This window comes from Pinus tabuliformis, chromosome 3_2 (assembly GCF_031772625.1).
Source record: "Pinus tabuliformis cultivar Carrire ecotype Pingquan chromosome 3_2, CPIR1, whole genome shotgun sequence".
Classification (NCBI taxonomy): domain Eukaryota; kingdom Viridiplantae; phylum Streptophyta; class Pinopsida; order Pinales; family Pinaceae; genus Pinus; species Pinus tabuliformis.
The window spans coordinates 606,081,898-606,104,935 of NC_142302.1; the positions used below are offsets into that span (position 1 = coordinate 606,081,898).

The 23,038-nt window shown below is 39.9% G+C and overlaps 2 protein-coding genes across 3 annotated transcripts in view; one reads left to right on the plus strand and one right to left on the minus strand.

Annotated features, from left to right (window-relative positions):
- ERA1 (Prenyltransferase family protein) overlaps positions 1-23,038 on the plus strand; it is a 381,172-nt gene that overhangs the window by 339,376 nt on the left and 18,758 nt on the right. For both annotated transcript variants that reach the window (XM_089416732.1, XM_089416731.1), the window contains 2 exons: positions 18,808-18,897; positions 19,007-19,435. In XM_089416732.1, the coding sequence (XP_089272858.1) occupies positions 18,808-18,897; positions 19,007-19,435 (519 nt within the window). The remainder of the gene's footprint in view (positions 1-18,807; positions 18,898-19,006; positions 19,436-23,038) is intronic.
- Positions 5,408-10,106, minus strand: LOC149182075 (uncharacterized). The gene is made up of 3 exons (XM_089416730.1): positions 7,091-10,106; positions 6,849-6,990; positions 5,408-6,713 (listed from the first exon to the last, which is right to left on the minus strand). The coding sequence occupies exons 1-3, from the start codon at positions 8,811-8,813 to the stop codon at positions 6,251-6,253; spliced, it is 2,328 nt and encodes a 775-aa protein (XP_089272856.1). The 5' UTR covers positions 8,814-10,106; the 3' UTR covers positions 5,408-6,250.

Here is a 23,038-nt window from a genome sequence, read left to right on the forward strand (position 1 = left end):
GGAGGATGGGACATTTACACCATAGAGCACTTAGGATGCTCCATAGAAACTGGAACTCCGGAGCACTTAGGATGCTTCATAGAAACTGTAACAGGAGTTCCAGTTCTCAGCACAAAGCATGATGATGTGTGTAGAGGATGCGTACTTGGGAAGTACGCAAAGGCAACATTTCCTAGAAGTGACAACAGAGCAAATGGCGTGTTGGGATTGATACACTTAGATATTTGTGGTCCTATGTCCACTAGAGCTCTTAGTAGTGGCGAATATTTCGTCACCTTTATTGATGATCATTCTAGGAAGACCTGGATCTATTTCTTAAAGACCAAAGATGAGGTCTTTGATCGGTTCAAAGAGTTCAAGGCTCTCGTAGAGAATGCGATAGGGAAAAATATCAAGGTGCTACATTCAGATAATGGTGGAGAATACACAGATAAAGACTTCACAGGCTTCTGCGCAAAGGAAGGCATCAAAAGAGAATGGACAACTCCATATAATCCTCAACAGAATTGAGTAACAGAGCGAAAGAATAGAACAATAGTTGGGGTTACAAAGGCTTTGATGTATGACCAAGATTTGCCTAGATTTCTATGGGCAAAGGCATGCAAACAATGTTGTACATTCAAAACAGAACACCTCATAGAGCATTGGAGAAGAAAATGCCAGAGGGGGTCTTCACAGGAAAGAAGCCCGAAGTAAGTCACTTGAGGAAGGGGTTCCTCGTAGGGTATAGCGAAACCTCAAAGGCATACAAGATCTACATTCCTAGCAACACGAATATTGTAGTGAGGTGAGATGTAAAGTTCATGGAAGATAGAGCTTTCAGAAAATCTCGAGAAATGCCCACAAGTGATATGTCAGTAGAAGTTCCGTTAGTCCAGATTCCAGTAGCAGGGACAACAAGTGGGACAAGCAGGAGAGTAGTCACAACGATCGAGTACGGTGACCAGTACTAGTATCTCCTTAGGGGGAGGAGATCCAGGGAGTTCTCAACAGACGAAGCAACAGAAACAGGAGGAACAATTGATTGAACCTCCCACCACTAGTGGTAGATCCACTAGGGAAGTGTATAAAACCTTGAGGGATGCAGAGGAGTTTGTCGAAGCTCCTAAGACTGACAAGAGACAACATAGGCAGCTTGACAGATATCAAGATTTGGTAGCTCAGGTTACAGAACCCTTTAGCTTTCAGGAAGCCACACAACATTGGGTGTGGGTGGATGCCATGGTAGAAGAATACAGTTCTATCATGACAAATGATGTTTGGGAGGTAGTGCTTAGACCAGAAAACAGATCAGTTGTAGGTTCCAAATGGATCTACAAGATCAAGTACACTGCAGATGGCAGTGTAGAGAAGTACAAGGCTAGATTCGTGGCAAAGGGGTATGCATAGAAGGAAGGGATAGTATATGAAGAGACCTTTGCCCCAGTTGCCAGATATACCTCTATCAAATCCGTTATATTCCTAGCAGCGCAGTTAGGATGGGAGATTCACCAAATGGATGTCAAGACAACATTCTTGAATGGGGTGATAGAGGAAGAGGTGTATATTGAGCAGTCTGAAGGCTTCGAAACTCATGAGAAGCACACCCATGTATGTAGGTTGAAGAAAGCCCTATATGGGCTCAAACAGGCACCCAGGACATGGTATGGTCGGATTGACAGTTATTTGCAGTAATTGGGATTCATCAAGGGTGATGCAAATCCCTATCTCTACTATTTGATGGTGGAGAATGAGCCTCTCATTTTGGTTTTGTATGTAGATGACCTGTTTCTGACAGGATCATCAAGGCTCATAAAGGACTGCAAAAGGAACCTTGAAGCATAATTCGACATGAAGGATTTTGTAGGATTGGAACTATGGAAGAAGAATGGGGAGATCTTCCTTGGGCAAGGGAGATATGCTACAAATATTTTGAAGAGGTTCAGAATGCAGGATTGCCGGCCCATGACAGACGCCCATGATCACTAATTGGAAGAAGATAGATGCAATAGGGGACAAGGAAGTCGACCCCACCTTGTACAGACAACTCATTGGGTCTCTCATGTATCTGGTTAACACTAGGCCAAACATTTGTTTCGCTGTCAATACCCTTAGTCAGTACATGGTAGAATAAAAAATGGTACATTGGGCAACAGCTAGACACATTCTTAGATATGTGCGTGGAATAGTCAGATTTGGGTTGAAATACACTCGAGGAGATGACATCAGATTATGCAGATTCACAGATGCAAATTGGGCAGGTAGTTCAGTGGACAGGAAAAGTACCTTTGAGTATCGCTCCAAATTTGGATCAGGGATGGTCTCTTGGTGTAGCAGGAAGAAAAAGTCAATAGCATTGATCTCAACAGAAGCTAAATATATGGCAGCCAACACAACTACTTGTGAAGTTACATGGCTTAGGAAGCTGCTCATAAGTTTGTTTAGGAAGAAGATGGGAACGACCAGTATTTACTGTGATAATCAGAGTTGCATAAAACTCTCTGAGAATCCAGTATTTCATGATAGGTTGAAACACATTGATACCAGATGTCATTTCACCAGACACTGCATTCAGCGTCAGGCAGTCCAGCTACAATATGTTCCCATAGGAGATCAAGTAGCAGACTCTCATGCAGAGGGAGGGAGAGCGCCGCGGTATTGAGCCCACCGTGGTTACAACGCTCGTGGTGTAAAGTGTCTGAAGTTATACTCAAGAATGCTCTAAGGAGAGCTAAGTTCATCTAGTTCAGGGAATATATGGGTATGGTGGAGAACCCGTTTTAGTAGCAGAAACAAATGGATTCTCAGTTGCAACAACAAAAGATGAGAGGGAGCTGCAGTGTAGATGCAATAGTTGACAACAATACAACAGGGTCAACAACAGCACAGATGCAACACATATTAGAGTTGAGCAGTAGTTGATGGGCAGAGCAACCAAACATCAACAAAGTGACAAGAGATGGTGCAGAGAGAGGGTCTTGCTTCAGTAGGACGTAGCGCTAGAACACCTTCCTAGCTAAGAGGGAGTGTTATTTTTTGCAGCGCCAGATGTGTTCTAGCCTTGAAAATTTGTGGAGAGGCCAGAATACATGGGATGTCCAAAACCTAGAAATCGTTTCTAGAAATTCCACCTAGAGATGACTTAGTTAAAATAATTAATCATTTTTTAATGTTCCCTAACTCTAAACTTAGGAAATATGATTAATTTAAGGGTATTAATTAAGTCATGTTGAGAATCTTCTAGAAGAAGACATGGATCAAGTTCTAGTTAATCTTAGCATCAATTATATTTTAATCATGTCTGTTGATGTCTCAATGAGAGATTATAAGAAGAAACTTAATGGGGCTTGGAGAATACACACGAGCAGCTACTTAGTTGCCTAGGTAGATCGATTTTCTTAGTGGCTGAAGTTAAGTAGAGGAGATAGAGCCAAAGGGTGAGTTGCAGGGGAGAGAGAGGGTATTAGCAATGATTCGGGAAGTGGAAAACGAGTTTCGGAAGAGACAATTGAAGGAGAGACACAGTCCACTAGAGCTCTGCGTTGTCGCTGTGCAGAGGGTGATGCAGAAACCCAACGCATGGACAAAGGGTTCATCTCAGGGTCAAGGAGTCACTATGGAGAGTGAGCAATTTGTCACTAAATTTCTCTCAGTGTTTTCAGTCTGTTCTAATGTCTGAATTCTTGTACTTGAATTTCGGTTGAAGAATTAATAAAGAAACCGTCATCTGCTACACCGGTTTTCCCAAGTTGGGTTTTTTTGAGGAGAATTGTCCAAAAATAACTGTGTCAATATTTTTATATGTGTGCTAGAATTTCTCTAATTTTCCAACATTTATTTTCCGCAGTTTTTGTTTTCTGAAGGCTACAATGTATATATTTCAATATTTGCCATAGGGAACTGCAGATAGTTTGATTAATTAATTTAATAAATAGAAGAAATATTATTAGTTGTCGTAGTAGGATTATGGGTTTCAGAATTTTCACAAATATCACAAGAAGTGGCTCAACCCAATGAAGTAGAACCATCAAGGAGAGCATTCCTACATGTTGTTGAAGGCAAAAGCAAACAGATCATAGATGTTGAAGATGTGAAGGGGACAGTTGAGCAGTCAAGGGGACCTAGAACTAGGTCTGTTGCCAAGATGGAGATGAAAATGAGGGAGACTATTCAACCAGAACAGAGGGTAGTTTTTGATGAGCAGAAAGAGTTTGAAAGACTATTGTGTTAATTTTTGGTATGTTCTATGCTTAAGAGCAATTTACTTCAATTTCTTAATTATCCCAATATCAATATCCAGCTTAGCAATCACATCAACATGATAGTAAAATGCAGATAGAACATAAACATAAACAGTAGAAGACAAGCCAAGATATGAGGACACAAGATGTGGCACCAGCCAGGGATAAACCTCAATGTGGGGAAACCCTTAATCGATTCTTCTTATATTCTTCAATAGTTCAGCAGTGAGAGATGGTGCAAAAATTTACAATTCTGATAATTTATGACAGCAGCAATAAAGCCCTAACCAAAAAAAGTCAACATTGGTCAAACAGGGCAGAATTCTTCCTTTAAGCAGCTCAGTCAAACCTAGTCAACTTCGGCCTCCAACAGCAAACCCAAACAGTGCAAAACAGCCCTGAAAAGTCTAGTCAAATGCTTGTCAACAAAAGTCAAACTGCAGCTAGCAACTAGGGCAGTCAACGCTGGTCAAACCAGAGGTAAGATCACCTCGGTTTCTGTGCCAAAATCTGCGGCCTGCCAAGGAGAAGCAACCACACCCAAAGCGTAGTCAAAGAGAGGTCAAGGTTGGTCAACGTAGCCCAAAACAACTATGAAACTCAGTCAAACTGGTCAAAGTAACCCAAACATAAATCTTCCTTCTTCCTTTGCACGTGTGAGAGATGCTGCCCAGATTAGCATACCCAATCAAGTGAGGAGAGAGAGAGATGTGAGGATGAGATGATGATAAAATGACTTGAGGTCTCCTCCTTTTATATGCAACGTTGAAGATGAACTGGGGGTAAAAATACCTGTTTTGATCAGTGTTGATAATATCGGTATCGGGAAAATATCGGCGAGGGTCCGGAAAATATCTTATCGGAAATATCGGCGAAAATATCGGCAAAATATCGGCAAATATCGGCAAGCATAAAAAATGCATAATATATTCATTTTTTTTCAGATTTCTAAACATATAAAGCAATAACAACATGAAATAAACACATTGGCACATAAATATGAAGAAAACACTGATATATATGATGTCAAATAGAAATGATACATCAAACTTCAAAGGCGATACCAAATCCTGCTGATCCCTGATAGTGATAAATTGATAATTGTCCAATCAAGGACTCAAACAAAAATTAAAATAACATCACATATCCTACTGATCCCTGATAGTGATAATTGTCCAATCAAGGACTCAAACAAAACAACATCACATATATAAAAGTTTAAAAGTATTTCATCATCATCAGTTATAAACTTATATGTAGCAAAAGTTGCAAAACAAATAAAACTAGCAGCTATCTATCTGAGACCATTGGCCTCTCCCTAGCAGCTTTCTTTCTGTCTTGTTCAGCAATTGCTTCACGAGCTTTTTGTATAACCTCTGCACTAGAAACCATACAAGGCATCACATCTGGTGCATCATATGCAGAGAGTTTAGCCAGATGGTATTTCAATCGTGTAATCCCTCCTGACATCTTGGTCCCACACAAGTTGCATGATATAAGTGCCTGATTTGCCCCACCAACAGCCTCCCCATACTCCCAAAATGGGTCCAAAGCTTTTGGCATATTTGACATTTGTACTTGTAGTGAACTAATTCAAACCTAGGGCACAAAAAAAACAAAAAATTGGCATTAAATGAGTATAACTATACAGTGCCCAACAAACACTCAAGAAACTATTTTAATTTTTAAAGCAACATCTTCATGTTCAGAATTTAAACAACAAAAGCAAGCATAAAAAATGCATACTATATTCATTTTTTTCAGATTTTTAAACATATAAAGCAATAACAACATGAAATAAAGTTAATAAACACATTGGCACATAAATATGAAGAAAACACTGATATATATGATGTCAAATAGAAATGATATATCAAAGGCGATACCAAATCGTGCTAATCCCTGATAATTGTCCATTCAAGGACTCAAATGTGGAGAACCAATACAAAATAACATCACATATAATAATAAAAGTATCTCATCATCATGAGTTACATGTAGCATAACAAATAAAACTAGCAGCTATCTATCTACTGCCCTCTCCCCCTTTTACGGGAAAACATGATGGGCTGTTTGTCAGGCCTGCCCCTAGTAGTAGAAGGCCCTGACACTGCCTCTGCACCTAATGTCAAATAATGAGTGATAGGCATGGAGCTATGCTCTCCTATATCTATAGCAGATGGTGTTGATGCTGATGCTCCCGCAGTGTCCTCCTCCAGCTCCTCCTGCTCCTCCTCTAAGTGCTGCTGCTCCTCTGACTCCGAGTCCTCCTCTTGCTGCCCCTGCTCTAATGGATCATCTGCCACTGGCTCCTCCAACCATGAAGGTGACTCCTCCAATATGGGCTCCTGAGACTCCACCCTCCACGGAGACAATACATCAATATTGTCTAAGGAAATGGCATCTGGATCCATTGGTGATTCTATTTGCCTCACTCGAAGTCGGATGTTGTAATGCACATACACCAAATCGTTGAGGCGTGCGAACTCCAACCTGTAAGAGTGTCAAAAAAAGTAATGAGTCTTGACTCTTGACTCTTGAGTCTTGACACTTGAAGGTCATAAATTAAAAATTAAAAATTACAATAAGTGTAATTGCTCAACTGAAGGCTTGAGTTCAAAGTTATACCTGTTGCGCTTTTTGGCGTGTATTTTCTCAAATACACTCCAATTGCGCTCACACCCTGAAGAGCTACATGTTTGACTCAAGATTCGCATAGCCAAATTTTGCAAATTTGGTACCCTTGCACCATAGCTTCGCCACCAAAGATCTACAACAAAATAATGAAATAAAAAATTCAAAAACTTAAAAGTTAAAACATAATTAAATTCAAATTTATAATTTCTAATGAGTGATGAATTGTCACTTACGTGGCATGAAGAGGGCCCTTTCCTTAATGGCATTATGAAAGCCAAATAGGCCAACACAATCCTGATAATTATGTATCTCGCGGTTGATTTTGAGACGAACCTCAGAATCAGGTACCATCCTCTCAATACAGGAATGGAGCCCTTCAATCACCTCGCCATCAAAACGAAAATTGCATTTGTATGCAAATGCAGGGTTGAGGAAGAGTGCTGCTGCATGAATGGGTCGATGAAGCATCCCTGTCCACCGACTATCGATCACATCCCATAACATCATCTGCCTATTAAGGCCAGCAGAACCCTTGTCTGCATAATAGGAACGAATGGCCTCCTTGGCCCTATCCATGGCCTCATACAAATAAGGCATTGCAGGCTTCTCTCCATCCACCAATCTAAGAACCTTTACTATAGGTTCGCTAACTGCACATGCTTCTTCTACTCCACGCCAAAATGTCTCAGAGTACACCATTTTTTCAATGGCTTTCCCATCAGGTCTCCTGCTGTATCTACAACCACGCCAATCATTAGAGACAAACATTTGCTTCAACTCGTACTGACATCGAAGCAAAGACTGAAGAGTAATAAAGGTTGTGGCAAAACGTGTGATGGCAGGACGCCGCAACTCCTTGTTTCCTGTGAACCTCCTCATAAGGCTAAGAACAATAGCATGGTTATAAATAAACTTGGGGATGCTCCTAGCCATATGAACTGCCTCCTTGATGAAGGAGAGTTTCCCCATATCCTCAAGCAACAAATCAAGACAATGCGCTGCACATGGAGTCCAGAACAATGTGGGATGCCTCTCCATAAGCATTCTGCCGGCAGACACATAATTAGCTGCATTGTCTGTTACGACTTGCACCACATTCTGCACACCAATCTCCTGAATGAACCCATCTAACAACTCACATATCGTTGCTGCATCTTTGATATGTTCTGATGCATCCAACGATTTAATAAACATGGTACCTTTAGGACAATGTACCAAGAAATTTAGAAGGGTCCTACCCTTCCTATCTGTCCAACCATCAGACATCACTGTGCATCCAGTGACTTCCCATGTCTGTTTCAACTCCGCCAATCTAGAGTTGATGTCCTCTTTTTCTGCTTGAAGAATTGGCCCCCGCAACTCCTCATATGTGGCACTTTTGTACCCTGGGCCCACAACAGCAATAGCATCACACATTGGTTGCCAAAATGGATTGGTTTTTGTGATGCTGAGAGGTAAGTCGCTCCAATAAATACACCTCCCCATGACTCTATCTGCTTCTTCCTTCTCCTTTTTTTTGACAAGCGATTTTATGCCAGGTTGTGCTCCAGCTCCTGTTCGTGGAACAAAAAATGATGACCTCGCATTCACACTAGCATGTGATGGTGTGCCAGTTGTGGAGCCCCTCCCACTAGCGCCAGTAGGGCCACTACCCTGAACATCAAAATCATGAGAAGATATCCCAAGGGATCTACCTGCACGTTCAGCTTTGTTTCTTTCCACCTCTTCCTTCTTTCTGTCCTTTTCTTCAATTGCCTCAAGAGCTTTTCGTATAAGCTCCGGACTAGAAACTCTACAAATGCCAACATCATGTCCAGGGAGTCTAGCAAGATGGTATTTCAGTCGTGTAACCCCACCTGTCATCTTGTCCCCACACAATTTGCATGAAAGATATGCACGATTTGTCCCACCATCAGGGATCCCATACTCCCAAAATGGGTCCAAGTTTTTTGGCATATTTGTATTTTTGTATTGCTGTTAGCCGCTAACTCAAAAGGAAACCTACAGCACCAAAACAAATTTGGAATTAGTAACTTAATAACTTATTAAGTAATATATAACCCTTGTTTTTTTAATATATAAATTTATAAAATTATGAAGAAAAGCTCTGACAGCAATCAAAAACTTAAAAACTTATATTTATCTAAGATCTAAAAGAAATTAGGGGGAGTTGTTCCATCAAAGTCACTTGGCAGTTTCATCCAATCCTAATTACATAGTCGATGATGGGAGGACTTTCCCTCGATAGGAGACTTGGTGTATGGCTTATGACATAACCAACTATTGTTTTCTCACTACTAAATCAACATCCCATTGGCAAGTAAACCTATATAGGAATTCCCCTTTGTCCTTTCTCATTTTTAGTGGACTGTAAAGTAGCAGGGCACCATAACTCCTATCAAATTTTGGGAAAAGTATTTTAGCGAAGTTGGCACAATGGATATGTCTTACAATAATAGTTGCATCCAATATTTTCAACACAGTTGAATCAATTTGACAAACAAGACCATGGACAAAGAAAAGAAATCAACATAAATTTTGGGCCAATAAGTGTATATCTCTGTATTAATGAGTAGAAATAGGTGGCTGGACTCAGATTTTATTTTCTTTCGCATCCATAAATAGGGAGAACACTATTGGTAATTTGGTAGCACATTATCAAATTCAGAGAACTGTTTGGACTCTAGAGTCTATACAACAGGTATGTAAGTTTGTTGTATGTGGTTGAGAGCTAAAGATATATCCCAATTGATTAAATTTTTTGATCTAATGTACTTTCCCTTCAATGAATGTTGTTCTCTTTTTAACTCTATTTACATATTGCTACAATTCAAACCCAAGTGAACTGTGATACACAGAGAGAAGGGCTTTTGCTGTCCCAATTGTACCATGTATAAACTTTGGGCTAATAAGCAGTTATATAGTTGAGTGTTCTGTAGCTTGAGAAGAAAGTCGCAAGTGATCAATCCGTCACACTAAGTCTCCACACAGTCCTATCATTGATCCCTCAAGCAACTGGATTAATCAAGATACACACACCTAATTGGTCTATCCAAAAGGCCGAGCTCTACCTTGAAGTATTTCGAATCTTGTTGTTCCAGATTTAAGAATTGATCATTTACCTTCAGTTGACAATATCCTGGACTGTGACATCCTGGAGCAGTTTACTTCAACGAATCTCAAACAATAAAGGCACATTTGTTTTGAGGATCTGTCAATATTACTCCAGCGTTATCAACAACATTTCATCTCTTCAGGCATAAGATTGTTTTTCATCAAGGTAAGCCTTATTTGGCATATATATATATATATTATTTTGGATTTGTCTTGTGTCCTTTGTTGCAGGTAGAAGAGATCACATGGAGATGCATCCACAGGTCAGATAATTTATAACTCGCATCTGCATTTTGGATTTGTATTAGGCATAAGTAAAGTCACATATAGGCCCAATTTGTTTAAGAATTTTGTCATAAGCCTAATTGCATGTAGTCAAGGGTGATTTTCTTTTATTTTGGGAATTGGGATTCGCTTGGGAATATTCTCTATTGCACAATGCAGGTATAAGCACTCTTCAAGAGAAGAACATTCTCATCACCTACAATATCTACTGTCTCTCTAAGCAATGAATTTTCCCCAACAACTACAACCCATCAAGCAATGAGACCTACAGGACTGTCTTCATTTCAGTATATAGCCACACCATTAAAGACAGGGTGGACACATTATCAAAGGAAGCAAGGCACAATCAGTAAACAGTGAAGACTAAAGAAGAACTCAAGTAATGAAGCAGTGAAAGGACAAACTATCAGTGCATCAAGAACAAAAGCAAATCATTATCACTTCTACAGCAAGTTCATCACAGCAGCAAGAATAGTTAGAAGTTTGAACTATATATAACTTTAAACATTACTGAAAGCCGATTGTTCGTAACTGTTTACAGTTGCTTAACTGATGACTAACCAAGCTACAAAATACTAACTGTCAAACTCGCTAACTATTGAACATCTATACATAAATGAACCAGCAAGGAAAATTTCCAAAATGTTTACACTGCCATGAGCAAATCGGAATTCTGCAACTATCGCATTTCTCCAACTGCAGCATATAAAAGATAAGAATGATAGGTAATGTCTCATGAAAGTTTTATGTATATATGTTGAGCATTGTGTAACTGTATATAGTTATACGCTGGGCATTATGGTCAACCGTCAAATATTAAACGGAAACCCTCCGCACTGCGCAGCCAACGTATTAAATTTTAAGTTTAACGGTTGGGCAATGGGGAATACGTAGCTGCACGCATACCTGGAATTTGGAACCCTCCGCAGCCAAAACCCTCCGCAGTCCGCAGCGTCTCCAGGTCGAAACAGAAATGGTTCATTAAACATTAAAACCCCAATTTATAAATGCTGCCGACGATTTTTAGGGTCGTCGCGCGATATTTATCAAAAAATCGCCGAGATTTCGGATATATCGCGCGAAATTAAAAACTGGAAAAAATCGCGAGAAATTATCGCCGAAATATCGTTTTGGTCAAAATCTCGCGATATTTACGATTTTCGCCGAAATATCGGCGATATTTTCAACACTGATTCATGGAGATATGAATTTATTTTGATTATGGAATTATTATCAAGCCGACCTACAACTCATGTAGGCTCAGAAGCCCAACAGTCGCATCTATTCACCCACCAACGTTGTGTATAAATATAAGAGGACTTTTCCTCATTTGGACTCACTCATCTCATCACATCTCTCTCTCTCTCTACTGCGCAGATATGAGTCTCTTCTCTACTGCGCTGAAATGGGTCTCTCTCTCTCACACATGTGAAGCCGGAAGCTGTTGAATTTGAAGCTGCAACCGCAGAAGTAAAGATTGACTTGCGTGGCCTAGAATATCTCCTCTTTGGAATTGCGCTGTAGGTTCATCTGAACCTCCTTTGAAAGCCGCAACTTTTGGTGGCGGAATGAAGTCAATCCGACGAACAGTTTGCAAGATATCGACTGCACTAGTTTGAAGCCGGAAACTGCTGAAACTGAAGCTGCAACTGCAGAAGTAAAGATTGACTTGCGTGGCCTAGAAGATCTCCTCTTTGGAATTGCGCTGTAGGTTCATCTGAACCTCCTTTGAAAACCACAACTTTTGGTGGTGGAATGAAGTCAATCCGACGAACGGTTTGCAAGATATCGACTGCTCTAGTTTGAAGCCGGAAACTACTGAAACTGAAGCTGCAACTGCAGAAGTAAAGATTGACTTGCGTGGCCTAGAAGATCTCCTCTTTGGAACTACGCTGTAGGTTCATAACCTCCTTTGAAAGCCGCAACTTTTGGTGGTGGAATGAAGTCAATCTGATGAACGGTTTGCAAGATATCGACTGCGCTAGTTTGAAGCCGGAAACTGTTGAAACTGAAGCTGCAACTGCAGAAGTAAAGATTGACTTGTGTGGCCTAGAAGATCTCCTCTTTGGAACTGCGCTGTAGGTTCATCTGAACCTCCTTTGAAAGCTGCAACTTTTGGTGGTGGAATGAAGTCAATCCGACGAACGGTTTGCAAGATATCGACTGCCCTAGTTTGAAGCCGGAAATTGCTGAAACTGAAGCTGCAACTGCAGAAGTAAAGATTGACTTGAGTGGCCTAGAAGATCTCCTCATCTGAACTACGCTGTAGGTTCATCTGAACCTCCTCTGGAAGCCGAAACTTTTGGTGGTGGAATGAAGTCAATCCGACTGTTGGTTTGTGAGATATGGTCTGCCCTAGTTTGATAATGAAGCCGCTAATGCTGATGCTACTGATCTAGGGTTTGCTACTGCTGATATGAATCAGATTTATTGTACTATTTCTCTCTGCTGAATTATTGAAGATAAAAGAAGATTTGATCAAAGGGTTTCCCCACACATTGTGGGGTTTGTCCCTGGCTAGCCGCCACATCTTGTGTCTCTTGTCTTGGCTTGTTTTCTGTCGATCGTTTAATGTTCTATCTGCACTTTACTTTATGTACATGTGATTGCTAATCGGTGGAATATAATAAGAAAAAGAAGTAAACTGTTATAAGCATAGAACATACCATAACTTAACATTCTGCCCTCTGCGTCAGCTATCCTGACTGTTCTAGCAGTTCCGACTTCTGCGTGACAGGCAAATTTCCCCTCTGCGCTGGCCTTTCTGGCTCTGCGTCAAGGCCGCGTGGGCCCAGACTGGCCCAACATTAGCTCACCTGGCTACTACGTTGCCTCTCTGCAAGCTCTCTCCGCGTCTCTATCAGTATTCTTCCGAAAGTCTTCTCCAGAAGCGAATTTTTTAAGCAGGGAGCGCTCAAGGAGCGAATGCTCCTGACCGCTCCCTCCTTAAAAAATTCGCTCTTGCCGGCGAAAAAGTCGCGCAACGAACTCACAAGGAAGGGGTGGGAACCCGAAAGGGGACAGAAATAAAGATAAAAGGCCGTCCTCCCCTCCCATTATTCACCATTTGCATAGTGAGAGAGCAAAAGAGGAGGGCTTTTGGAATTGGAGGCTTGGAGCTTGAGTGGAGGAGGGAGATTGAGAGGGAAGCTTGAGGAGCTTGCAAGGGAGATTGGAGCTTGGGATTGAAGGCCAAAGAGGTAGCATCTACACTCTAATCTAGCATTTGTGTTTTTTATATGTTCATTGCTAAATGAAAATGTTCTCTTCTCTCTTTCTAATTGCCATTCCTCCATTTTATTGCAAGTTCAAAACTTCAAACATCATGGCTATATGGCTTGGCATTCTGTTGTTGTTGGTCCCTGTTTTTGTTATTATGGTGTTGGAGAGTAGAAGGAGGGTTGATCATGATGAAGAGGATGAAGAAGTGGGTTTTAGTGGATTTGATGAAAACCCTAGAGAGGAGGAGTACCTTGGTGAGGAGGAAGAGGAGAGTGGAGATGATGAGGGCACAATAACTAAACCAGACCAAACCCCATTATGCAAATATGTTTCTAGGCCTGAAGGAGGCAAAGGGGGTGGAACCACTAAATTTACTTGCCTCCATTGCAAAAACACCTACACATGTTCATACACATGTGCTAGAAGGAACCTCTGTGGGAAAATTTCATGTGATGTAGATACACAAATAGGAATCAAAGCTTGTTTAAGTGTGTTAGCAACACAAAGAGCCAAATACATAAGGGAAGAGGAGGAAGCCCAATGCAGATCTAAAAGATCAAAGACACAAAAGATCAAAGGGTGTCTTTGAACATAGCTCACAATCACATGCACAAAGAACTCCATCAACATCCTCCTATGGCAGTGGATATGGAGGCATAGGAACAAACATCTCTTTAAGGCGTAGAACCATATCAGATTTCCTTGACAAAGGGTGTAGGAATGATGTGGATTAAAAAATTTACCAGTTTCTCTATGCACGTGGGATACCATTCAATGTTCTTCGCTCACCTTATTGGCATTAAATGGTTTTTGCCATTAATGATGCCCCCAAAGGATACAAGAACCCTGGGTATGACAAAGCTAGAACCGTGGGACTTGATAATGAAAAAGAAAAAATTGCACATTCTTTGGGTAAAATGACAAATTCTTGGAATGAGCATGGGGTGTCCATTGTATTTGATGGATCGAAAAATGTAAAAGGAAAGCCATTGATAGGTGTCTTGCAATGCCTATTAATGGTGCAATCTTCCTTTCAACGTATGATTACTCGGAAAAGTTCAAGACCACCATCAACATTGCAGAACCATTACTTGAAACAATTGAATGTATTGGGCCATACAATGTCATCCAAGTCATCACTAATAATGCTTCTAATTGTAATGCAACGAGAGCAATTATTGACGATAGATACCCCAACATATTTTGGTCTGGGTGTTTGGTTCATACATTGAACCTTTTGATGCATGATATTATTAAGAACAAAAACCATCAATACAAATGGATTGGTGATTTGTACGAGAGGCAAAAAAATGATAAAATTTATTACAAATCATAGCAATACCCATGGGCTTTTCTGCAGTCACTCAAGATTGGAGCTGTTGAAGATTGCGAAGACTAGATTTGCTAGCTATTACCTCACCTTCAGGCACCTTTTGTAGGTAAGAGAGTCATTGGCTAGCATAGTATCAAGTCAACACTGGCAGTTATTAAAGGACAGGGCTCCAACCGCAGTTGATAGGCAATGTTTTGAACAGGTGAAGGAGACCACTTTTGATGGTCTGTTTTTGGCACGAGGGAAATTTCTCAATTCACCAAGCCCATTTATAGCATGATTCGTTTTGTAGATACAGATAAACCAGTGATTGGGGAGGTATATGAGCAAATGGATAGCATGTTGTGGCAAATAAAAGATATTGTTTAGGAAAATGATCCCAACTTGTAAACAATGATTCACAATTGTGTGTGCACGGTGGAATAAACTTAATGTTCCACTACATGCCTTGGCGTACATCCTTGTGCCAAAGTACTACTCTCCATCTTGGTTGGGCCAACCTGCACCTAGGGGTAGGATCAAACCCCATAGAGATCTAGAGGACAAGTTGGTCCCTGACAAGGAGTGTGCTAATTTGCGTCTTGAGTTAGGTAGATACTTCTAGTTCTGTTCATGTGACTACGCGAGAGGAGACTCCTAGAATACCACCAAAACCTACTAAAAAATTAGACATTTCTCGTGGCGACATGAGGCCCAAGCATTAGCAATAGATAATAGATTTTCTTGTCTTTTCTAGTTTCTAGTAGTTTTTATAACTGTTGACTCTTTCATATTTATTATGATATTTTTTGTAAATAATATATGACAATTTAAGTTTGAAGTTTGAAGTTGGCAATTATAACTCATTGGTAATGAATTATGAATATGATGCTTCGTGAAAGTTGAAAGTTGTTTCATTTCATTTCATTTTATAACATTTCATTTCATAATAAAATTTATATATAATCTTGGTGATCAATGATGATAAATGTTATGTATTGAATTTTGAAAGCTTGAAACTTTAAGATTGATGAATCATGAGACTCGATATGTTGTATGTTACTAACTTGTGGATATGGTTGATGAAGATTATAACTTCTAGATGATTGATGTTATATGGTTCAATCTATGTTTTTATGCTTTTTATATCTAATTCATCATTCTACATGCTTGTGCTGACATATATGTATCAAAATATATAAAAATATATATTATAAAAAACTTCGCTCCCGAACTAGTAGCTTTTGAAAATTTCACTCCCCACTTTCTCTCCCGCTCCCAAGTAACCTCGGTCTAAAGGAGTCAAGCTGACTAGAAGAGATATAGGCCGACTTGAAGAAGAACCTTATAATTTTTCTCTTAAAATGGAAGTCAACATGAGTGCTTGCCCAAATAATTTATGCCATACTAAATAATAGTGAGAGCCAACCAATTTGAATAATAATAATTTTCCTTCAACCAAATTTGAATTCTTTCTTGGGGCAAAATGGTTTCTCCTTGGGGTAGCTAGGCTTCTCATTGGGGAAATTCATCCTGAAGCTGCCCCAAATTTCAACAATAACCATGATGTGCCACAAAACCATTAATGGCGAGAAGGGTGCGGAGAACCACCAAAAATGAATGCAAAAATCCACCCAAATTTTTATTTTGGGGCAGTGTTGTGGGGGAGCGCCCCCCACCCCCCCTTGATCTCGCTCCCAATCCGCGCTCCGGGTAGGAGCGACTTGGGAGTGGGTTGGGAGCGCGCTCCCGAAAAGGGAGCGACTTTGGGAGCGTGCTCCCTAAAATTTTTTTCGCTCCCTGCCTTTTCAGGAGCGTTCTGCCTTTTTTTCAATTTTGTTTTTGTAGTAATGTTCGAAAGCAATTTTTTTTGAAAGAAACAAATAATTTTTAAGTAGGGTAGCTTAATGACCAAGTCTAGCCCCTAGTATTGATATGCTATTCATGGTAATGCTCAATTCTTAAAGTAAAAGTGAAATTCTCCTTAATCTTCATTTTTATCCTTCTACTTAAATTTTTAACATTACCATGAAATGACTCAGGATGTTTTAGAGTTGTTCCGGCCTCATTGGATTTCATATGGAGAAAGTAAAATTTTAGATTTTATTCAAAATCCAACAGACTTATCAGGATTTCAGGATTGAAATGTTTCGATTGAATTTTGTCATCTAGTAGGGTATGGAACTCGTATTTAATCAAGAGCACCAATCCCTCTATGTACCTTGATGTTAGTGACATTGGTTGTTGAACTCCTCTATCATGACCCTCCTAAAAATGTATGCATCACTCAAACAAAATCTTGACTTGACATGCTATGCTTTTTCTATCTTATGTTAATGCTTAGAGGGTGATATTAATGACAAAGATCCCTATACAGATATGGAGGTAATGACAAAGATCCTGATTTTCCAACAAGACTAAAAAATTAGACATTTCTCGTGGTGGCAAGAGGCCCAAGCATAAGAAATAGATAATAAATTTACTTCTTTTTTCTAGTGTCTAGTAGCTTTTATAACTATTGACTCTTTCATATTTATTATGATATTTTTTTAAACAATATATGAAAATTTAAGTTTGAAGTTGGCAATTATAACTCATTAGTAATGAATTATGAATATGATGCTTCATGCAAGTTGAAAGTTGTTTCATTTCATTTAATTTTATAACATTTCATTTCATGTTAGATATTATTTGTTGTAATGGTTACACTTAGCTTACAAGTACAACTTTGGTGATCAATGATGATAAATGTTATATATTGAATTTTGAAAGCTTGAAACTTTAAGATTGATGAATCATGAGACTCAATATGTTGTATGTTACTATGTTACTAACTTGCGGACGTGGTTGATTAAGATTATAACTTCTAGATGATTGTTGTTATATGGTTCAATCTATGTTTTTTTTATGTTTTTTATATCTAATTCATTATTCTACATGTTTTTGTTGACATATATGTATCAAAATATAAAAAATATATATATTATATAAAAAACACTCTGGGATTTGCTCCCAAACCAGGAGCTTCTGAAAATGTCGCTCCCGCTCCCGCTTTCGCTCCTGCTCCCCGCTTTCGCTCCCGCTCCCAAGTAACACTGTTTTGGGGCCACTTCCCTCTAACCCGGCGAGCTCCCCGAGCAGGAGGCACTTTGCCCCTCCTTGTGACGCCCCCAAACAGGGGTGGCAGCTGCCCCTCCCTGTGACCTCCCTGTAGTGTTGGTGACATACCCAACAATCAGAATCCTGATCATTTTAGTAGAAATAGATCTTTAATTGATCAACGATATCAATAATCAAATTTATTTGCCGTTTATGTTTTATTGTTTTACATTCATAGTTCTGTTATGTGTGAGATGTATGTCCACACCCTGTTAAACCCCAATTATAATGGTGGCAATATGCATTCTCACACCTGCAGTTGCAGTGCACCCCCTAACTCTGGCAGCTTTAAGAGCAGTTCACTGGGATGAGGTGAACAAGTCAGGCCAGAGAAGTGTTTAAACCTAAGTTTCTCTTTTTTCTCTCCTTTACAGTTTTTGTCTTTTTTTCTTACTTTTTTAATATGGCCTGTTTATCATACTGTATTCATCCATCAAGGATCCTGTAGGGATCTGTCCTATATCTAGTATGGATACAGACCTTAGCTTGATCCAGGCTGTGTCCATACCAGATACAGTTTTGTACAGTTCCAGGGCCTTGGGTCCTTGTATCCTTGTTTTATACAAGATTAATCTTTTGTAAAGGACGATTTTTTACTGTATATTTTTAAGTGCATTTGATCTTGTTCACGTCACCATAAAAATGAATAAATTTCAATTGTAGGAAAATAGGCTCTGAACTACATACATGCACAACCTTCAATTTGTTAGTTTGTCTTCTAACATCACCATTTTACCTAGAGAAGGGAAAAGTTCAAGACAAATTTGTGATTTGGTTTTGAATCTTATATTTTCAGCATTTCTTTGTTTATGTTTTCTAGCTTAAGTGAAATTCACCTCAGTGATGTTCTTTGGACAGGACTGGGTTGTATTCCGGCAAGGGAGAGTCGAAGGTGGATTTCAAGGCCGTACCAATAAGTTAGTTGATGGTTGCTACTCATTTTGGCAGGTTTGAACTTGAACATCTTTGTATACTGTAGTATGCCTCAAGATTCTGTTTTTGGATTTTTATTAACATTCCACCAACCATTAGTTATTTAGTGGCTTATTGTTTGCAGGGAGCAGCGTTTCCCCTTTTCCAAAGGCTTACAGATCTTGTGCAGCAACAGTTTAGTATATCATATATTAAGGCAGACAAGTCAGATGGAAAGAGTAAACAGGAATGCACAACAGAATCAACTAAAAGAGTTAGAGTTGAAGAAGAAACCAATGCACAACATTTTCATGCTATAGAAATTGGTTTTTCTGACGAAGAATCTAGCAGTACAGTAACAGCTGAGAAGATCTTTCCTGCGATTGATTGCTTCAGTAAGACATCATTGCATATTGAAACTGTGGAGGAAGATCCAGCTGGTTGCAGCAGGTCAATGGATGATAACATGCCAGGCGTGGGTGATTCTGGACTATCCTTTCTTGATAAGGACATTAAGTGCGGCCCTTTGTTTAACACTCATGCCTTGCAAGGCTATATTTTGTTATGCTCCCAGGTACTTTCCTATGAGCAATGCAGTTTTTGTCATTGATGCTGCTACAAATGATATTCAATTGCCCATGTTAGTCTAAAAGTTATGGTAGTAGCAAAAAGCCAAGCACATTATTGGCCAATTTGTGGCATGCAGTGGGTCATAAAGACCGCTTTCTCTTTTATACACATGGCCTTGTGGACCTCCCAAGTCACAGAGAAAACCTGGGCAACTATAAGTATGGATTTATGTTGGAGCCCTGAGTCTTACCAGCTTAAAAGCAGAAAACTCAATCTAGCATTAGTAGATGGAAACAACACTCACAGTTGTTGTTGCAGAAAGTTGAGTTGCTAGTTCTCATAAAGAGATATGTCCATATCAGTCTAAAAATTAAGGTTGTAGCAAAAAGATCAGCATATGGCCAGGCTGTGGCATGCTGTGGGTCACAAAGATAATGCTCTATTCGATGTACATGATGTTGTGGACTTCCCAAGTAATAGAGAGAACCCAGACAACTAATAAGTTTGGATTTTTGTTGGAGCCCCAAGTCTCACCCTACATTTCAGGGTAGCACCCCCCCACTCTTTGCTTGGCTTCGTAAGTGCACTGCGAGGAGTGATCCAAACGCACCCTTAGAAAGTTGCTTCCAGAATGTTCTCCCTTGGGAGTGTCTTTTGGAAGAGTGCTCACAGGCAGAACCCCTAAACAAATGTACTTGAGCGTTCAACTAGGTCAAAGGTCACAAGCCGACATTGAAATAGCTTTAAAACATAACAAAATGCCAAAATTAACCCACATGTGTGGGAGAAAAATGGTCTCCACCATGACATCACCCTCCAAAGTAGGCAATAATGCATCAAGGAACTGAGGCAAATTGTTGAAATTGTAACTAGGTTCGGTCTTCATAATGTATATTTATTATTGATATATTTATTATAATTTTTCAAGCATGTTCTTCATGCTAGAGTCAAAAGAATTGATTTTTGAGTCAAAAGAAAAGTTATTTCAATTTGTATCATGTCCCATTTGGACATTTAAAAGAAAGAAAATTTGAATTTTTATTGTGAGTTATAAGCCCACAAGTTGACCAAGTTGGCCTAGCCCTCCAAGTGGCACCTATTTGACCCTCCTGGACAGCTATATATTATACACAAATTCGACCTACTTGGAGCACATTCACTTATCATCACAGCAAGTATCTTCTGCATCTAATGAGGGAGAAAGAGGCTGAGTCAAAGGAGAGAGAAAGACAAGTCAAAACAGGGAGAAACTAGCATTGTTGAATGAATCTTTGACTTCTATCAGCTTGTACGTGTGAAGGACGAATTTCTGTGGAAAAAAGGCCAAAATTTTCTGAGTTTGTTGTAGGCTGAAATTTGGCCCTAGTTGCAGTCCGAAATTTTGAATCTGATCAGATTTGAAGAAGTTTGACTAGTGTCCACTTTGACTTTTGGAGGAGACTTGGAGTGGGGTTTGACTTGGTATCTTGGTGGCAGTTTGGTCTTGGTCTTGGCTTGGATATCTCTCATTTTGATTTGATTCTATAAGGAAAGGATTGTTGGGTTTTCCCCTTGTGGGTTTTTCCTTGGCTACTAGCCTAATTTCTGGTGTCTCTTGTCTCATTGTGATCTCTATTTTTCTTGAATGATTGAACAAACATATAATTGCTTGATGAAGAAGACATAAGAAGTAATAAGAAGAAATCTAATATTCATAAGTAATTATCAAGAAGAGGAATTAAGTGACTAGATTACATTGCACTTGGTTTCTAAACATGGTATCAGAGCTGAGGTAAAGGAAGGAAGCTTGAACATCACAATTTCTTGGCACTCTTGATTGAAGACATCTTTGTAGCAACTCTCTCTCTCTCTCAAGTAAGTACTCTTCTATTCTCTATGTCCAATACTTCTGATCAAATGGCATCTATCTGCAAAGAAGGAAACAAGCTTGAAGGTGCATCCAATTTCAAAGCTTGGAAGAAGAGGATTGATCTAGTCCTTATAGAAAATGAAGTCATGCAATTTGTTGAAGGCAAAGTTCCAGCACCAGATAAAAACAATGCTCAAGAAGTGGCCAAGTATAATAAGGGAGAAATCAGAGCTCAAAGGATTCTCTTTGAATCCATCAAAGATCACCTCATCACTTTTGTTTCAGAATTGTCTACATCCAAGGAAGTTTATGATACTTTGGTGAACTTTTACTCCATCAACACAACAAGTCATAAGATATCTTTAAGAAATCAACTATATGGAAGAAGAATGACAAGGGAGATTGTTACCCACCACCAGTGGGTGACACCCATAGGAGAAAATTTTCTTCTAGATTGTCTTCAGCTGGCAGTCAACAACACCTTGCAGTCTCCAGATAGCTCGATGTGCCACCATCTCGGCCACTTGAGCCAACCATTATGTGCCCTTGTCCATCTATTATGAACATATGTTTGAAGGTGGGCCTTCCAACCTCGAAGGTATGGCTTTTGATTATGTAATTGGGTATTTTTGCTTACTTATCATGGACACATCTGGACATGGATTAGTGGGGGGATTCAGTGGAAAGAATGGGCTTGGTTTGTACTCTTGTTCAACTTGGTGGTTAGTTTTGTATCCTAGTCCCTGTGGGATCTCCACTATTGGCTACTAGCCTTAGGAGTGGCACTACATGGGAAACCCCGATTTTGGTTGCGTTGTCTCGCTTCTCAACACCAAATACATCATTCCCTTTTGCTCATTGTAACCCCTTTTCACATATTTCCCATTTGGGTCCACATTTGTCCATTGGGTTTGTTACCCACCACTTTGTGGGTGATATCCCCCAGGAGAATTTTTTTTCCATGATGAGCCTTAGCCAGGAGCCCCTTGATGCCTCCTACTAGCTCGTTGTACCATTTCTCTGCCACTTGAGCCAACCATGTGGTCCCTCACCCACCTATATTGATCGTATGTTTGAAGGTGGGCCTCTTGAATCTAAAGGTATGTCTTGTCATTTGATAATTGAGTATTGGGTTTACTTATCATGGATACTTCTGGGTATGGATTGATGGGGGGATTTGGCAGAAAGAGTGGGCTTAGTTTGTATTCTTGTCTCCTTAATCTCTTTTGGTTGGTACCCTTGGATCTCCTTTATTGACCATTTGGTTCTAGGGTGGTAGTGGTACTACTTGGGAAACCCCGACTTTGGGTGCGTGGTCCTGCTCCTTTACCCGCACATATTACTCCCTTTCAACTCATTATACCCCATTCGTCATTTCTCCCACCTGGGTCCCCATAAGGTTAGCCTCGCTATCCCCTTGTTGCCACCTTGGGTCAGGCCTAGAATGATGCCCCAGAGGTTGAAGAAACTAAAAAAAGAATAAAAAGCATAATTGGCCACATTTAATAGGAAATTGTACCACAAAATGCAAAAGATGGTTGGGACAAAAATAATTAGCACGTGTGCAAAATCCGAGACATGAGCTCTACACTATCCATGGCCATCACCCTGGTTCCATAGGCCCTAGATGAGTCTCCTCTATCATTCAGGAACCCATGATTGTCCCAACCCCTAGAGGGCAATGAAACGCCCTACCTCAAAGGGGGTAATCACTGCTATATTATACACATCATGCTCTTGTCCTTTGAACCCCGAGTA